At 41.6% G+C, this 17850-nt stretch overlaps 1 protein-coding gene across 1 annotated transcript; it reads left to right on the forward strand.

Moving 5' to 3' along the window:
• The first annotated feature begins 959 nt into the window (after positions 1-959).
• Positions 960-17512, forward strand: ptprna (protein tyrosine phosphatase receptor type Na). The gene is made up of 24 exons (XM_029530239.1): positions 960-1126; positions 4352-4402; positions 8644-8754; positions 9084-9201; positions 9297-9444; positions 9602-9794; positions 9900-10049; positions 10204-10329; positions 10421-10455; positions 10550-10809; positions 10924-11010; positions 11154-11233; positions 11380-11444; positions 13017-13226; positions 13614-13880; positions 13959-14106; positions 14270-14343; positions 14446-14523; positions 14734-14853; positions 15691-15857; positions 16542-16595; positions 16722-16786; positions 17249-17322; positions 17441-17512. Exons 1-24 carry the CDS (start codon positions 1051-1053, stop codon positions 17510-17512), a joined length of 2829 nt encoding a protein of 942 aa, XP_029386099.1. The 5' UTR covers positions 960-1050.
• Positions 17513-17850: the final 338 nt, after the last annotated feature.

The following is a 17850-nucleotide window of genomic DNA, read 5'->3' on the forward strand; positions in this document are numbered from 1 at the left end:
TTATATGGGACAGGATTGTGTAATGAAATCACAAATTCATGCAATTACAGTTACTAATCAAAATGCTGTTACAATGAAAGTTCGGAAGGTTCATTTTGTTGCATCATTGGGACAAACGGGAACATTTTCAGTCTGCCCATTTGCTGCCAACATTGGTCAGAGAGGTTGTAGGTTTCAGATCTTACCCAAACTAACGTTGTGTTTGTTAAAAAATAACACGAAGTAGTTGTGAGACCATCAAATATCTGCAGTGTACCCACAGACTAAATGATTGACAGTGAAAAATATTCAAAAGTGATAAGTCACATTACTTTTACAAATGTATTAAAACAGTTACCCTTTAACAGGGTAATTCAGTAATTATGGCCTACTAGACTTCACAGACAACTTTCCCATCACTGGCCATTGGTGAGTTTTATCAGACACCAGAGGGGGCAATAGGACAACTCAACCAAAACACCACATCCAACCGGGATCAGTTTACAGAGATCAGTCTGTATGGTTGCAGTTTCCACACCAGACTGATCGATGACTTCACAGGAAAATCAGTGTGCAGCCTAGTAAGAGATTGGGGATGTGTAATGTGTAAACAGGAGTAAAAAGCAAAACGGTTTTTGTTTATTAAGAACAGTAATAAATTCTTATAAATAATAATAACAATAAATAAATAATAAATGCGTGACGTCAATCAACTCTGGTTTCGTGATGACGTAGCTGCAGGTTGACTTTTTTTCTCGTTACGTTATTTCCGCGTCGGTGCTGTCGTGAGTCCCCCCCCCCCCCAAAAAAAAAAAAAAAAAAAACAAGGCCCCGCCTTTCCACTGTGAGGAATTCTTTCATCCATCTATTCATAATTTTCCGTCACATGGGCTCCTCTTCTTTCTGCTGGCTGAGTGTGGCTGCTGCAGGTCGTTCGGACACTATGGGGATATAAGGAGAGGAAAAAGGGACCAAAGCGAAGGAACTCCGCATCTCTCTCCCTCTCCCCCCCCCGCCCCCCTCCCCGCGTCTCCGCCGTCTCTTCCGCCGCCGTGAAGCTGGAAGAGGATCATGCAACAGCTCAGTCCATGCCGAGCCCTGCTCCTCCTCACCGTGCTGTGCCAACCGGGGATCTCAGGCAAATACGGTAAGATGGTGAGGATGTGCACGATCCCTGCTCATGTCACGTCCACACAGGCTGATGGTGATATCATCCTCCTGTCTACTTCCCCGCTGTCATACTAGTTCAGAATGCATTTAATAACTAGATAAACAGGCAGCTGTATCTAGGAGGGTTTTCAATTTAAAGTGAACTGTGTAGTTAAGGTTAATGGTTAGAGGGAGGTGCAGAAGGTGTGTGTGTAAAGGATGATAATCTGATGAGATTAAACAGAGGCAGAGGAGAGATGGAGGATCCAAAGAGTGACATGGAGGAGAGCCCATATTCAGGGGAGTTTGTTGCTTCATTTTCTTGCAGAGCACAGGGACATTTTTGGAGATTTATGACCTGATCTGAAAGAGCTTCCAAATCCAGATGTTAGGGATAAATAAATAACACTCAGACCGGAGCAATGGGAGATAATAAAAAGTCGGCAAAAGCACCTAAACTATTTTAAGACAAGATAAGACACAGCAAGGTCTTTTTAATTACCTCCTATATGATGCCAATCATTTCAAAAACATATCAGAAACATGGCTGTTTTCGAGCAGACACATACTATTGGGTACAAACGTATTGAGTACAATAAAGATCATTGTAATTTAAAGATATTATTGCATTTAAATCATTTTAACTAGGGCTGCCGTGTATACTGCTGAGAGTATGTCATTTTCAGCAGTATCAACGGCAGTGACGTTAACAGCAGTAGCAATGATGTTGTTATTGTTGACAATGGCAGCAGTGGCAGGCTCAGAAATAATTACACACTACAAATAGACTGTTTGCAATATGTTTTCTAGTAGATTGATGCATTAAACAAGCATCATTTGCTATTAATGCAATGAAGCAACAAGTGAAGTGTTACACCCTGACAAATTTCTATCAAATGTTTTGAAAAGCGTATGTGTCTGATGTGTGTATGTTGAAAATATGAAGTAGGGAATTAATTCGATGAGTAAATTAGCCTGAGCATGAGAAAGGTGAAATGCTAGTTTCTCCTTCACATGTAAACAAGAGAACATGGCTTTGTTCTAAGAGAAGGACAGCCGACCCCATTTTCCCTCCAGCTCTGTAAATATTCAGCCATTTCATTTGCATATTATGTTTGGCTTTTAAGTGCATTCACCAAATTGTGACTCATGAAACTGCTTAGAGGAAAATCAGTTAAAAGAGATAAACGCAGTAGCAGAAAACTGTAGAATTGTATCTATTGAAAAAAAAAAAAAAACATCTATAAAGAGACAAAACCTAAACTACTGGTGACTCTCTACAATTTCCAATAAATATCCAATGTGAAAAAAGTCACCCTGAGAAAACAAAATAATTACAATGAACTGGACTAAAGCAGAGTACAATGGGGGTCCATTGTTAAAGTGCCTGTGATTTCAGCACCATAGAGAGAAACTGTGAACCACCGATGCGTCTTTTCATTAATTCCTTTGACGGGTGTGTCCATTCATCTGTTCATTTGATTTGCTGTCTATCCATATGTCCAACAGTCCATCTTCACAAACACAGCATCATGTTTGTGTGTGTTGGCGTCCCTGCAGACAATGATTTCCCAAAAAGGCAGATGTCTTGGTGCTTTAAGTGCAATTTTCCATTTGAAATACTGACAAATGAAGCTTTGACGATATCGCTTTAAATATTAGCTTCCACCAGATGTAAATAAAATGGTGTGTAAATAATTGTTAATTTAAAAATGTATATTGTTCTTGTTGCTAATGCTTCTAAGCATACATTTGTAAAATGAAATATCCCTTTCCCTATTACGCCTGCATTAGAAAGTTGCTAATTTCACTTTCAATGAGAGCTCTCAATATCTGAACTTATTTGCTAATTTGAAAACATGTTTAAACATCTCTCTCAGACTTATGCATCAGTCAACACACACCTTTGTAAAGTTTACATTCTCCTCTGTGCTGCATTTAACAAACCAAACTGGAGATGAATTTCGAATTAGATTCCAGAATGAGACAGTGCCAATAAATACAGTGATGTGGTTCTATGGCCTGGTTCTTTGTTCATAGTTGGCCCAACACTGACAATCAGTCAGTGTTTGATGGCTAAGACTTACGTTTCTGTAAAGTGCTGTGTCCTGCATAATTCATAATGTTGCCTGTGTGTTAAAATAACTCATCCATGTACCAAAAAATATATGTATTTCTTTGTGTTTCTGCTGAAGGTAGATTGAAGGTTCACACAGTTGGGTTGGTAAAAACAGGTCTGCTGGATCATGCATGTTGATATAATGAATGCCACTCAGACAGAAAATGCTTTTATGGAGGTATTTATTTTGTGTGAGTATGACAACAGAAAGAAGGTAAGATTTTATGCATATAGCATACAAATAGTGTCAGGTTTCAGACATAAAAGTTTATGAGGGAGCCAGAAATATACAGGATATATTGTATATGTACGATGTAAATACACTGTGTCTGGTAGGTCACAGAAAACAGTGTTATGTACTAAATCACTTCATCTAAAAGGTAGTGAAAGTAGTTGTAATCAATCTTGCGCTCAGGTAAACTAAGCTCAGAGTTCAACAAACCAGCAGCGATACAGCCACTCTGTTTCTATCTATTTTTGCCCTCAACATCTTACTTACATTGATGCTTGAATGTCTGAACAAAGAGAGACATGAGATGTGACATGAGAAAGAAATACAGAAAACCGGACAGAGCTAGCCATTCACATGTTTCTGCTCCAGGTTTTTATCTATTGCTAATCACCTGCTCCTTCCCACCCTCCCATACCAGCCAAGGTCTCGCTCACCAAGCTGAAATAAAAATAGTGGGCAAAAATACAAAGAAATTACTAAAAGAACATATGACAAAACTGTGTCCATAGTTCAGTCACTAATCTGTTCATTCAGTTTATATATCTTCACTGCATCTAATCATGATGCTTTATTTTTATTTCAAGGTTTTCAGAAACCCCAAAAATTTGGGATTATGAAGTGATTGTTATTTTGGAATGAGAGACTTTTAAACATCTGTGCCATTACATAAAAGTCATATAAAGGAAAGTGCTGCATGAAAGTTAACACCATGGCCTACGTTTGAATTTGATGATGAGTAAGCCAGGGTCGGGCTGACTTTGTGTTCTCATTTCAGCACTCTTGATGTGAGTTAAAGCACCCGTTGTCATGGAAATTTCTGTGAAACATTTTGCACAGTGACTGCCAACAACCTCTTTCTCTCTTTCCCTCAGGTTGTCTGTTTGAGAGAAATCTGTGTCCGAGGGATCAATTCTGCTTGGACGGTGAATAACACATCATACACACACATACATACATAATCTCTTTTTTAAGTAACATTAAACTTTAAAGATAGTCTGATTTCTTAATCGAATGATGAATTATTAACCCTGCAGCTGGACAAACACACATATACACATACACACATGATGGCACTGGAAACATGCTGGCACAAAGGCTGCGTATAAAATTATACAAACACAAGTCAAGGATTTTTCCTCTCTTGGCCCCATGTGTCTATCTCACTCTGTTACCTGCCCCTCTCCCTTTCCTCGTCTTTATCTAAGCCCCTCCTCTGCTCCGTTGTCTCCATGGCAACAATGACATCACGGTGAGGTCGACACCCCCACAGTTGTTGTGCAAATACAGTGATGAGTCACTGACACACACTTACGCACTTCTCTGTGGAAATGGTACTTACGCACACACACACACACACACATACACATAGCCACACAACCATTGGTCAGAATACAAAATAGACTGCTCAACTTAAAGCTCAGCAGCAGATTCAGGGCCTGATTTATGCAATACTGTGTATCTGAGAGGAGATCATCAAAGCTAATTATTCACAACGTCAACTCAAAGAATTTGTGTCTGATTCATTTCTCTCAACTCTCCGGACCTGTGTCTCTTTCAGAAGACATAAAATAAGCATTCGGCACAACCGACATAGTCTCCAGCACGGAAATGCCACAGTGATGAACAGCTTTTGAGGAATATATGGCCTCTGTGTTGTGTATAGATCAAGAGGATGGTGTTTGACTTAAGTAGTAAGAGTAAAATGATCAGAACATCTTTTCTGAGTCTTTCATGACCTGAATCAACATCATTCCCTCCATATAATTTACCTTCTTCTCTTGCTCACTCTAAGAGCCACAGACTCACGACTACATTCTGAGTCTGTAAAAATATAGTTTAATCCATAAGATCGTGTTTGAGGTCCAAGAAAAGATGGCATTAACTATTGTTTTGTTAAATCCATCCATTATCTATGCCACTTATCCGGGGCTGGAGCCAGTCCCAGCTGACACTGGGTTAGAGTTTGGTACATTCTAAACAGCTGACCAATTCACTACTCCAACATTGTTATGTGAAGTGGGCTTGTTTGTTGTCACACCTGAATGATAATGAGAGGATCAATGTGAATTTTATTTCTCTTTGGTGGTGAGGTGAAGACTGATCCAGGACAAAGGGGCAGCTGTTCACCACCAAAAAATAAAAAGAATACTTTAAGCAATAGTTTAAAAATGAAAGCACCAAATCAAGACCAAGTCAGCGCTAAGACAAACAATGGATTTAAACTGACATGTGCTGATATATATGATATAACTGACATAGCAGCTTGCTTTATGGTCTTCTTTAGTTTTACCAAGGCAGTAGCGTATCCACAATTGCTCTCTAACGATGTCAGCACAGTATAATCTTGTCTCTGTTCATCAGCTCTCCTTTCCTTGTGGTTAAAGCACATTTTTTCTGCTAGCCTTGCAAGTGTTATGTGCCTTTATGTGCTATATGAATAGCAGAGCATATTTGAGGCATTTTCTGGCTGTCAGTGGCAAGATGTGTGATGGGAGACCAGCACCAGGTGTGTGTGTATGTGGGCATGCGTTGTGTTCTGTTTTGTTTTGATGTAGTTTTATGTGAGGTGTGTTAGTCTTTGCTGCAGTGACTATGCTCTCTTTTTTAATTCATACATTAATGCATGGCCAAATTCATGCTTATGTTGTTGCAGGTCTATTAAGAGACCTATACAGATAGGTAAAGATGTCAGCTGAGCTCTGTGCACACAGGTGTTTTCACCCTGACCTTTTCACCCTGTCACTCCTTGAGATGCTGGCGGGGAGTTAAAAAAACAAAACAAACTGAGCCACCAGAGTGCTGTATTCTGCTCCTCACTGGGCTACATTATTTATCAGGAGAAACCTGTCAGCAGTTGAGGTGCATTGGGGCTAATGATTTGATGAGGAAAACATACAGAATAAAAATGACATCTAGTTTCGCAGCATCAATCCTGTTCTTTGTTTTTGTCTATTTTGAATAAGCCCTGAATACAGTGAATTCAAATCAAATCAGATTTATTTATATAGCGCCAAATCATAACAAAGTTACATCAAGGCACTTTACATATAGAGCAGGTCTAGACCAAACTCTAAAATTATGTAAAGAGACCCAACAACAATTCATTGAGATCTTTTTCCAAAGTTTTACTGTTTGTGGTGTGAATGATAATCAAAACTCAAGCTTGAGACAGCACATAAATTGAGCCAAACATTGCTTTTCTCTCAGATTTTACCTTTAGGTATTGAGTAGTATTTTCCTGCAGATGACATCTACACAAATAAGCTCCTGAAAAGAATTCCAATCCACTCAAGTTATGTGGTTGTATTCTCCTGTTCATCTTCTATTTCTCTTCTTCATGTCCTTCCTGTCTTTGCTATCACCACCAGGAATAATCAGGGCTGTAGCATTTCTCAGGTGTAATACATTGCCAGTGTAAAGAGTATATTGTATTATATCAGGAGCAAAATATTTGTATAATGAATATGGAAAATGTGAATGATCCTTACTTAGTATTCTGTCAGTTATCAGACTTTAACTCAGTATGTCTACCTAGCTGAATAACCATGCAAACGTTGAAATTATATAAAAACATGGTTTTATGAAAACACATTAATCCTCTTTAATCTGTTCAGCATGACAGCCCACCATCTCACAGTGGATGGTTGCATTGTATGAAAGGTATCTGTTGTAGAGAAAGACTGTGGTGAGTCATCAATGCGCCGTATAATATGCCTGCTCTGCTCATTTCTATTCCTTGCACTTTGTCTGACAGTCTTTATTTTATCTGGGGGTGCAGGTTTGGTGTAAAAATCCCAGCCGTACTGATGGGATCTGGCTTTTCACACTCTAATGAAGTTAGAAATGTCAGATTTGAGTTATCTCACCTGATTAGCCTGCATTTTGTGGCAGCTGGATTCTCTTTTCCAGAGGCTTTTCTAACAGGTGCTGATGCAGCAGAACTCTGGTTCCATCCAGTTTCCACAGAGGCTTACGTCCAAACTAAAAATGAATTTACAGTCATTCCTTTATTATTAGAGTGTGAGACGTTACTCCTGTACCACAATGCAAAGCCTCAGTCATCCCACATTACAACATGTGTTCATAGACATATTTTTTTTTTAAGAGAGATGGATTTATGATCACGAAAAGGAAAGAAGTAACAGATAATTCAGTGCAAAGTCAGTGTTTCTGTCGCAGTGAGGTTGCCTCCAGGCCAGCAAACTGATCAAATTTTCAACAGTGCACACAGAGCTGTCGGACCCCGAAAACTGTGGTCCAGTGGGCGGAGTGAACTTCCACACTATGACTCACTGCGGTGTGGTGCGGGCTCCAACTGGGATTACACGTTATTAAGGAGACGTTGTACCTCAAGACCAGCGTCACTGAGCCAAATGTGGCAGAGTGAATATATTCCCAGAGCTCAGTTATGCTTTGGTGTCATATTTTTTTCTGCACCAAATCATCCAACAGCCGTTTCTGCCGCAGACATTTTTGATAGGAAAAGAACGGCCCTCAGCTGTGGTGTTATGAGCATATACCACGGCCGGTCGATGTGTAATAGTGGAAATATGAAAGAGGAATACACATCTATTTCATGTAGTTTTAAACAGAAATACATATTTGCCAACAAAAATAGCCCCATTGTGAAAAAATAGTCCGTCCCACCTCTCCTGACGTTGGCGCTGCATGTCGTTTTTTCCTCGGCTTTTTTTCAGGAGACGGTCACTGTTCAACCCACTCTACCGTTGTCAACCCTCCCTGGAGGTGAAAGTTAGCCTTAAACACGTGAATTCAACTAATTTATTGGATTTGTTAATTCCGTCAGAACACCGCCGCTAAGTTTTGCTACCTGCTGTAGCCTTTAGTTGTTGCCATGGGTACATCGTCGCTTCCCTGACGCGGAATGATTTTCTGTGACAAGGCTTTAGAGTCACAGTTAACAACCAATCAGATTGCAGGATTTCACCTTTCCGCTAATACCTGTTATACCAATACAGTTCATTTTAATGTCCCAATAAAGCAATTATGGAACTGTGGCAAGGTGACCAGGGCCCCAAAATCCACCCAAGATGACTAAAATTAAACACTCAATCATTTCTGGCGATTTTATTTTTTATTTTTACAATTTTTTTTAACTGTTGAAAAGTGTTAACAGCAGACTTTTTATGTGTGGTTTTTCCAGATGGGTTGTTTGGTCATTGTCTGACCTCTAAGCAGGACCAGGTCCAGTACCAGGTGTCGGTCCCTGTTCTGAAGAGGATGCAGGAAGTCCTCAAACAGCTTATGATACGAGGTAAGATCAAACATGAATATTATCAGTAAAGTTCATTTACAATCCTGAAACTGCAAATGTTCCATAGTCTGGAAGTTGTAATGAAAATATTAAGCTGGTCAACTTGTGTTATTACGTCTCTTTTATGTGTCGTTAAACAATTTTTAAAAAGTTAAACACTCCTGAAGGCCTTGCAAGGTGCTCTCTGATGCCAGTGTATGAATACAGGCAGCAATGTATATTGATTTTAGACTCTTTCTCCTGCACAAACATCTCAGTCCTCCATCCTGCACTCTCATACCTCTGTGGCTAACTATAATTGCTTTGTGTGCGTATGCGTTTGTGTGCAGGGCTTTCATGGCAGGATGATATCACCCAGTATATTTTATCAATGGAGCTGAAAAGAGTTCCCCATACCACTCAGCCCTCTAAGCCAAACTCCTCTTCTTCCTCTTCTCATACACCTCAGTAAGTGGTCTCCAGTTACTGTCCTTTACTTTACCCTCCTTTCAATCCTTCTGTATCCATGCTAATCTGGTCTCTGTGTCTCTTCTGGTTGCCAGATCTAAACAGCATGTCTCCCATCACCACAGCTCTAAATCAGGGTCCACACCTCCTGCTGGAAACTATGTGGATTACATGATTGTTGATCCTCCTCAGTCACCGCTGCGCATGCAGACTGCATCAGTGGACCCATACACTTACCACCAGGTACACAAACACACATATCGCGAGAGCAGAAAAGCAGTTGTGCATCCTTTATCCCTAACAGGTGTGTTTATCCAAATTTATACAATAACCAAAGCTCTCAATAGCACACCACGGTCTATATCTTGGATGATGAGTGCTGCGCTTATCTCAATCACAGCATAGGTACCAAGACGAAGTAGAAAGATCTCTCCTAGCGGCTGGTGGCAACTACGCCCATCCCTCTTCAAGATCCCAGGTTAATCAGAGACAGCGGGAACGTGAGCAGCTTCTACAAGAAGCCCTGTCTCTCTACCTGGCATCTGCACAGCCCTCATATCGCCACAGGGGAGCCGCCTCCATGGCTCCTGCAGGTAAAACTTTGTTAGATGTCCTAAGTAAGACCCTGAAAAAAGAAGCGTAGAAAGCCTAGATCTAAATCATTCTCTTTATCATTATAACCCATATGCTATGAGAAGGTCTGCCTTACTATGAGGATTTTGAACTGGGCCCAATTGACTATGTGGAAGGCTACACCCTAGAGGAGAGGCTTGGCACTGCAGGCAGACAGCAGATGATGCAGAACAAAAAGGTTCCTCCAGACTTCAGCCTTCAGTCTGGAAGCAATGGTGAGGACAAGAAATGTTTTATTTTACTTCATTTGAATATTTTAGCCTACAGCAGATTAGCACGATGGGAAAAATTTATGTGCACTTTTAATATGCAGAGCACTTTTTAGCTGGCTCTGTCTGTCTTGTTCTCCTGACTGTCATTCTGTATCAGATGGTTTGCTCCAGAGGATGTCGGGAGTCTTGCAGAAGCATGGAGTTGACCCCAGAAAGCTCAGTCAAGATGTGCTCTACAAGCTAGCACTCATACTGCAGCTGCTGCAGGCCCAGGACAAAACTGGTACAGTCACCAAACTTTAAATAAAATCAACTGGACAGGAAGAATGAAGAAATGAACTCACACTAAACCTTAACTGTCTGTCTCTACACAGAGCCAACTGAGAAAGACCTCATCACGCTCAAGGAAGTATGTTACCTACTATTATTAGCTGTGGTTGCAAATTATAATTATTCACTACTTTTACCAACAAATCCTCTATCACGTCCCCCCATGGATGCAGCTCTTAAAAACAGATGGTGTCTCAAATAAGCCACAGAAGCCTGCTCCTGTTCCTGGTCCCCCCGATGCCCCCCTTCCACCTTCGTCTGCCTCCTTACCAGCTACACCTGCAGCCAAGAGCACTGGCCCTCCCCCCGCTGCCCCCCAGCCTCCTCAGGCTGGCCCAGCAGAAGCTGGACACGGTCTGAAGGATCAGGGCCCACCGCGGGTCGAGGGGGTGGGAGCTAAAGAGGAGTATGGATACATTGTCACAGACCAGAGGTGAGCGCTCATAACAGATTAAGCTGTCACTTCCTCTGTTGTTGTAAGCTGCTTAAACTTGTATTTGATGTCACAAACTGGCAAATAGATTAACTGTACAAATTTTCTTCTCAGTCTTCTGAGTTTGTATGATGGAGTGAAGTTGTTAGAACTACTGGCTGATAAGATACACTTAACAACCAGCAGCTTCATCAATATCAGGTGACACCACATTTGTATGTGTGCCAATGTGTGAGAAACTTGTGAATTCTGCAATTTTTACGCTGAATGCTTAATATATTTTTCACGTTTTAAGGCATCAAATGTTATTTGTCCCTTTGTGTGTCTGTCTCTGTCTATGCCAGTGTGGTGGGTTCAGCTCTGACGTTCCGTATCCGCCAGAATGAACACAACATGACGGCTGCAGACGTGGCTGCTAAAGCTGGTGAGGCTCAAAAAGACACGCACACATACATCTACCCACACATACACGCAAGCAATTATTCTGTCACTTCCTTAAACTGCATTGTACCAAAGCTTCTTTTTTTCACAATTAACAATAAATATTTTTTTGTTTGTTCAACCTAACAGTATCTGAAAAGAACTTCCTGGAGTCTCAGACAGGCCTGAAGATTAAACAGACTGGCGTGGGAGAGGTACTTGCTCCGTACACACACACACGCACACACACACAGACAAAGCCTCTGTGGAAAATTTCCCTTGTTACCCTTCCTATCAGTAGCGTATGAACTAGTTGTCAAGGCAACAGAGATATAATCAATGGTCTAGTCTTTACCATTTGCACTTTAAGCTTTCATTAATGGACTGAAGATTGACAGTACTAGTTAAAAGTTTGGACACACTTTCCTATTCATTTGAAAGGGAAGGTGTCTTTTGACTGGTAGTGTAAATATTATCAGACTAAATATTTTAAAAATGAGACTCACAACACATATTAGTTAGTACATTTTCAGAAAATGGGCTTTTTTTTCTTTAAACAGAGAAATTTGACATTACAGTTAGAGCACCTTAATATCCAGTGCAGCACAGCTGTCGCTCCCATAAAGCTGTGTGTGTGCCTTTGTGTAATAAGCCCCTTTTGAGCGCATGTACCACCTGGAGGCCGGAACAAATCAGCAAAAAACGCCTCATAACAACTGGCATGTCACTTGTTGCCATGGCGTTTCTCTCCTACAACCCCCCCACCTCTTCCTCCTGGTCCCAGGTGCTATGGCAACAGTCATAAGTGTCATTGACCTCTTTATTCTTGTTTGTCTTATTCAGACAAACATCCTGACAGCAGGCCTCTGACTCATGGCCTCACACGCTCTGTTAACGGATTAATAATAAAATATCAACTCTAATTAATATTAGGATAACACGCACTTTTTGCATTCAGTTATTATCATTTCATGATGTATGTGTCTGTGTCTGTGGTACAGCTGTAACGGGCTGGCAGTTTGAAAGCACCAGGTTCCTCATTAGTCCTAGAACTTATGATTAATTTCTTTTTTTAAAGTGAAGTGAATATTTTATAAAGAGAAAAGAAGCTGCTGAACTGAAAGTAAGAGTGGTAATTAGCATAAAAAGCACACTGAAACAGACAAGTCCAGTAGTTGATAAAAATGTAGATAAAGTGATTTCACATGGAAGGCTAACAAAGAACACACATCAATATGAACAAAATGTTGAGGAAAGGGTAAAGACATTTTAAGAGTCATAATATTGTGAGACTGATGTGAAACTATTCAAACTACTCAAAACACCATAAAAAAAACAACATACAAGATAACAACAGAACATTTAAAATTCTTCTTGGTTGTCCAGTAGGCTAAAGTAAATTGTTCCAAAGTAAATCTATCAAGCGAGTTTTAAATGCAACACTAACACTTATCTGAACGACATTCTGGATTAGACTAAAACTTAAAGCAGCAATGAGTGACACCCTGATTCATGAGGCAGGTCGCTGTGCTGTCTTCCTGGCTCATACCGCCCCCCTCCCCCTGAGACCTCTGTCATTATAACTCAACCTCAGCTGCCCATAGAGCTCACCCTCCTGTCACGCGCAGTTACAGAGAAATAAATGTGTTCACATCAAATGGATAACCTTTGAATTCTGGTGGTGAGGGCAGATTCCCTGGGGGGACTCAACAGGCACTTATTTGGTTTCTTTCTTTTCCTTCTCTCGTCCCTGTGTTTTGCTCTACGCCATCATCTTTTTGTCCAAGAGGACGGATGCACACGGTCTCCCTCAGGTAACCAGGGTTTCCCAGGGCTCTAGCGGGACGGTTATCACCCTTGTTTCCATGGCAGTCGTGGGAGGCGTGCTGGTATTGGCCATGGCTGTAGCTTGTCTAAGACACTATGCTCAGCAAGTGGCCAATGGCAAGCTTGGTCTGGGTCCAGAGGGAGGAGCAGAAACACACTTTGACTACCAGGTACAGCAACAAATAGACATTCGGAAAAGACTTTTTACCAAATTCTTCCAAGAATACAGCATTCCTTCATTCACCTCTTCTGGACTAAAACCTCATACTTGTTTTCTACCCGGTCTTCAAAGGTCAAGGTGGTCAATTGCTAAACTTGAAGCAACCTTAACACGGATGGCCAAAAGTGCAATACGTTTGTGAACATCCAGAAGATTTATTAATTTAAAGTAAAATTGGGAAATGATGAGGAACATGTTACTTGTCAGTTTAATCATGAAATCATCAGTTTTAGATCATTATTTTTCATTATTTACTGTAGAACATAAGCTGACAACTCAATTGATAAATATTGATAGTGATGTTTAGTTATAGTCTTACACCCCCATGTTCATTCAGGAGCTATGTCGGCAGCACATGGCGTCCAAATCCTCCCTATGTCGCCAGGATTGTGTAGGCGGGGTGAGCAGCAGCATGGCTGGGTCTGCCATAGCCACAGGGGCCGGCGGTCGACGTGGTACAGACACATCTCGTGTGAGCAGCGTTTCCTCCCAGTTCAGCGACGGTCCCCAACACAGCCCGTCCTCCACCCACAGCTCAACCCCGTCCTGGAGCGAAGAGCCAGCCCAATCCAACATGGACATCTCCACCGGTCATATGATTCTGGTAACACCCTGTCAGTGTGGATCGTCCTCTCCTTGTTCATGATAAGCTCTGAATGTGCTGCACACTGTCTACCCTCAGGCTTATATGGAAGATCACCTGCGCAACAAGGACCGACTTCAGAAGGAGTGGGAAGCTCTGTGCTCCTACCAGGCTGAACCCAGTTCGGTAGCTGTGGCTCAAGCACCGAGCAACATGGACAGAAACAGACACGCTGAGTCCCTCCCCTGTTAGTTCATCGGCGTGCCACTCTTTCTGATCATTTCTGTCACCTGTCAACTTCCAGTTAACGTTTTTCGTTTTGTTCCTAAACTAATTTTAGCAGCAGTTATTGAATTGTTACTTCATTTACTTACTAATCCTTGCTTAACCCTAGCTGTGTATTTTTCCAGATGATCACACTCGGGTGAAGTTAAAGGCCGAAGTTAACCCGAATAAACAAGATTACATCAATGCTAGCATCATTGTAAGAATGAATTGTCATGAATTATCCCTTAATCCAGTGTGAATGTTGCATCATAATAGCATGATTTGTGACTCTAATATCTTGCTTTTCTCTAACCAACAGTTTGATCATGACCCTCGCCAACCAGCCTACATTGCCTCACAGGGACCTCTGGCCCACACTGTAGCTGATTTCTGGCAGGTCTGTGAAGTCTTTCTTCTCCTTTTCCTGCCTTGTTTTCTAACTTCCTCCCGCTTTGCAGAATTTCCTTTCTAGTCTGACAGATTGAAAAGGAAAACAAAGCAGGCATGTGGGACAGTCAGTCCACCAGGAGGATGTCTTGACAGATGTCAGAGATTCACTGAGACGCATTAGCTGATTGTATGTGTCTCTGTTTTTGTCAATATCCAGATGGTGTGGGAGAACGGCTGCACAGTGATAGTGATGATGACAGCTCTGGTGGAGGATGGAGAGAAGCAGTGTGAAAGATACTGGCCAGACGAGGGCTCATCACTCTACCACATTTATGAGGTTCATTTCATGTTGTGACTCGTTTCACACAGTAGACTGTAACCCTCCCCAAATAAACCGTGGTGTTGCCTCATGAAGACAAATAAGTAAACATAGGCCTGAGATTAATCTGATAATATTGAGATGAAAGTCAAATCTCTCAGATTAAACACAGAATCTTTGAATTTTTAAATACATTTTAACACTGCTATAAGGTGCTCAGCATGTGCAGTCACAGTCCTGCATGTACACATCTTTTCATGTGGCGTTTCTCTGAAGATCACAAGGACCACATGATCATTTGGCCAGTTTTCAATGTGTCTGTAGTCTCGCTTTTGTGCACAGACCGTCGAGACCGCTGTGCGTTTGCCTTAACAAGCAGAACAGCAGCAGTTGGCTGCTGGTGAGAGTAATCCCTTTGCAGCTTGTTTCAAATGGGCACCCCAGCATCAACTGCCTGAGATGTGATGAGGAAACAACACATAGGAGTCATAGGAGGGCTCATGGGAAGGCTCGAGGCTATTCAAAATGACTTGTTACTGTCCCTCCCTGGCTCCATCTGCTTCTTAAAAATGTATTACTGTATTACTATGATCACACCATTTTTGAGATTTTGCAACAAATATACAGCATATTGGAAAAATGCAAAATACTGCATGTAGTGGTTGTTATTTTGTATGTGAGGGTCCACTAACTGTAGGTGGAGCTGTGGAGCTTTTGGGTGGCTGTTTTTGCCTTATATGAATTGTTTGCCTGACAAAGACTCAGTAGAATTGGATTTTGAGAATTCTCCAGAATTCAGTGTGTATGTTATTTTTTTTTTTGTGCCTGCGTGTCACCCGTTCCTCTCTCTGTCAGGTGAATCTGGTGTCAGAGCACATCTGGTGTAAGGACTTCCTGGTGCGCAGCTTCTACCTGAAAAATATCCAGACACAGGAGACCAGAACCCTGACACAGTTCCACCTGCTGAGCTGGCCGGCTGACGGCATCCCCACCTCCACACGACCGCTACTCGACTTCCGCAGGTAAGAGACTGCATAGTTACACAAAGACGTGCACGCAGACCACCTCCACACCAGCTGAGTCTGGCTGAGTGAGCTGAAAATGGGGCGAATCGGTAATCGGGATGCAGACAGTAACTGAGTGCTCAGATCTGTGGCTTTGAATCCTCCTGATCATCTTCACTACTTCCATCTGTTTTTGTTTATTTCATCATCTGTGTAAAATCAAAATATCACTATTCATTCCATGCTTTATTCTTCATCTCAGCAGTCTCTCTCTCTCCCTCTCTCCTAGTGTGCAGGTTGATAGGTTTGTATTTTAACATCTCCCAGTGTCATTTTTGTGGTTTGCAGCTAGTACTCTGGCTCCAGTTGCATAGTCACAAAAATGAGCATTGGAAGGTGTGACTGGCTACTGCAAGAGGGACAGTGAATTTGTGGCTTCCTCTTCACTTATTCTTTCCTGTTTTCCCATCTCACTGTCCTTCGCGGCCTCTTGCAGATTACATTTTTCTGTGCTGTCAGTTATTCCTCCTCTGTTCAATTTTCGTTTGAAATTCCTCCTCTTTGAATGGCCACACACTGCTTTCATGCTTTCCTGCTTTTCATGATCCCACTACCCAAAATGACCTGAAGCAGTATGAGAGATGTTTGCTGTGTGCATTTAGTGGTATTTCCTTTCTCTACTTTCTCTTGTTCCCTTTTCAGGAAGGTGAATAAATGCTACAGGGGTCGATCCTGTCCCATCATCGTTCACTGCAGGTAAAAATTTTCATACGTCACTCAATCACCAACATTGTCTGTACTATTTTAGAGAGAGTGTTTTTTGGTAAAACCCTTTGGTAGCTCATGGGAGCTTTGATGTTTTCTTATGTGTCACTCTGACAGTGATGGCACGAGCAGGGCTGGGACGTACATCCTCATTGACATGGTGCTGAACCGCATGGCCAAAGGTGAGCTGAACTGTACGGGTGTAATCCGTACCTAAACCTTTTGACAGGGAGCCTGCAAGATTCTTTAGGTTCTTGGGGAAAATGAATATTATTTTGGGTGAGGCTGGTAAAATTTTAGTTAAAGTCAGGTTACCTTTTAAGGACAGTGTGGACAGTCACAATGCTGATGAGACCTGTGAGTTATTATTCCACACTATGCATGCAAAAATGCATGTATTATTGCTTAATAGTAGTTTTAATTTGAGTTATTGCGTTATGTGTTACAAGAGATGAGATCATAGCTAAGTCATTCAAAATCTTTCATAAAAAATAACAATAAATAACATAAGTAAAAGATGGAATGTCAAATGAGACATTAACCTTTTTTAATACATGTTAGAGTGATCACTCTTTATTCTTTGTTGCACCAAAGTAGCTGTGGCAACCTTAAGTGACACTTTGACTCCCTTTGTTTGTGTCAAGGTGTGAAGGAGATTGACATTGCAGCCACACTGGAGCACATCAGAGACCAGAGACCTGGCTTGGTCCGGACCAAGGTACTGTGTGTGTGTGTGTGTGTGTTTTTATGTGTTCAGTACTTCCTGCCTCCCTCTGTCTTATCTTGAGCCACCTCTCTCTTTGGTCCCCTGCCCCCATCCTTCTCATCCTTTGTAGGACCAGTTTGAGTTTGCGCTGACAGCAGTAGCAGAGGAGGTGAATGCCATCTTGAAAGCGCTGCCACAATGAGCTGCAGAAGCCGACACGGACACACTGAGGACATGCAGACAAAAGAAAAAGACAAACATGCTAAGGACATGCTTTCAGGCAATCCCACTCCACCCATGTATGTCTGGCCATCATTGTAAATAAGAATTTGCTCTACCACACTTGTTTCCAGCATACGGTATTTCACCATCTACCCATTCTCTGGGTTTTTAAACTTTTCAAGCTGAGTTTCAGAGAAGTGCTTAAATGATGAAGATGCAAATATTGACAGCAATCATTGCTACACCATTATGGCACGTCTATGAGTCTCAGCAGTTAATACATATTTCAACATCAATGAGGCCAATGCCATTAGTTGT

This window comes from Echeneis naucrates, chromosome 21 (assembly GCF_900963305.1).
Source record: "Echeneis naucrates chromosome 21, fEcheNa1.1, whole genome shotgun sequence".
NCBI lineage: Eukaryota > Metazoa > Chordata > Actinopteri > Carangiformes > Echeneidae > Echeneis > Echeneis naucrates.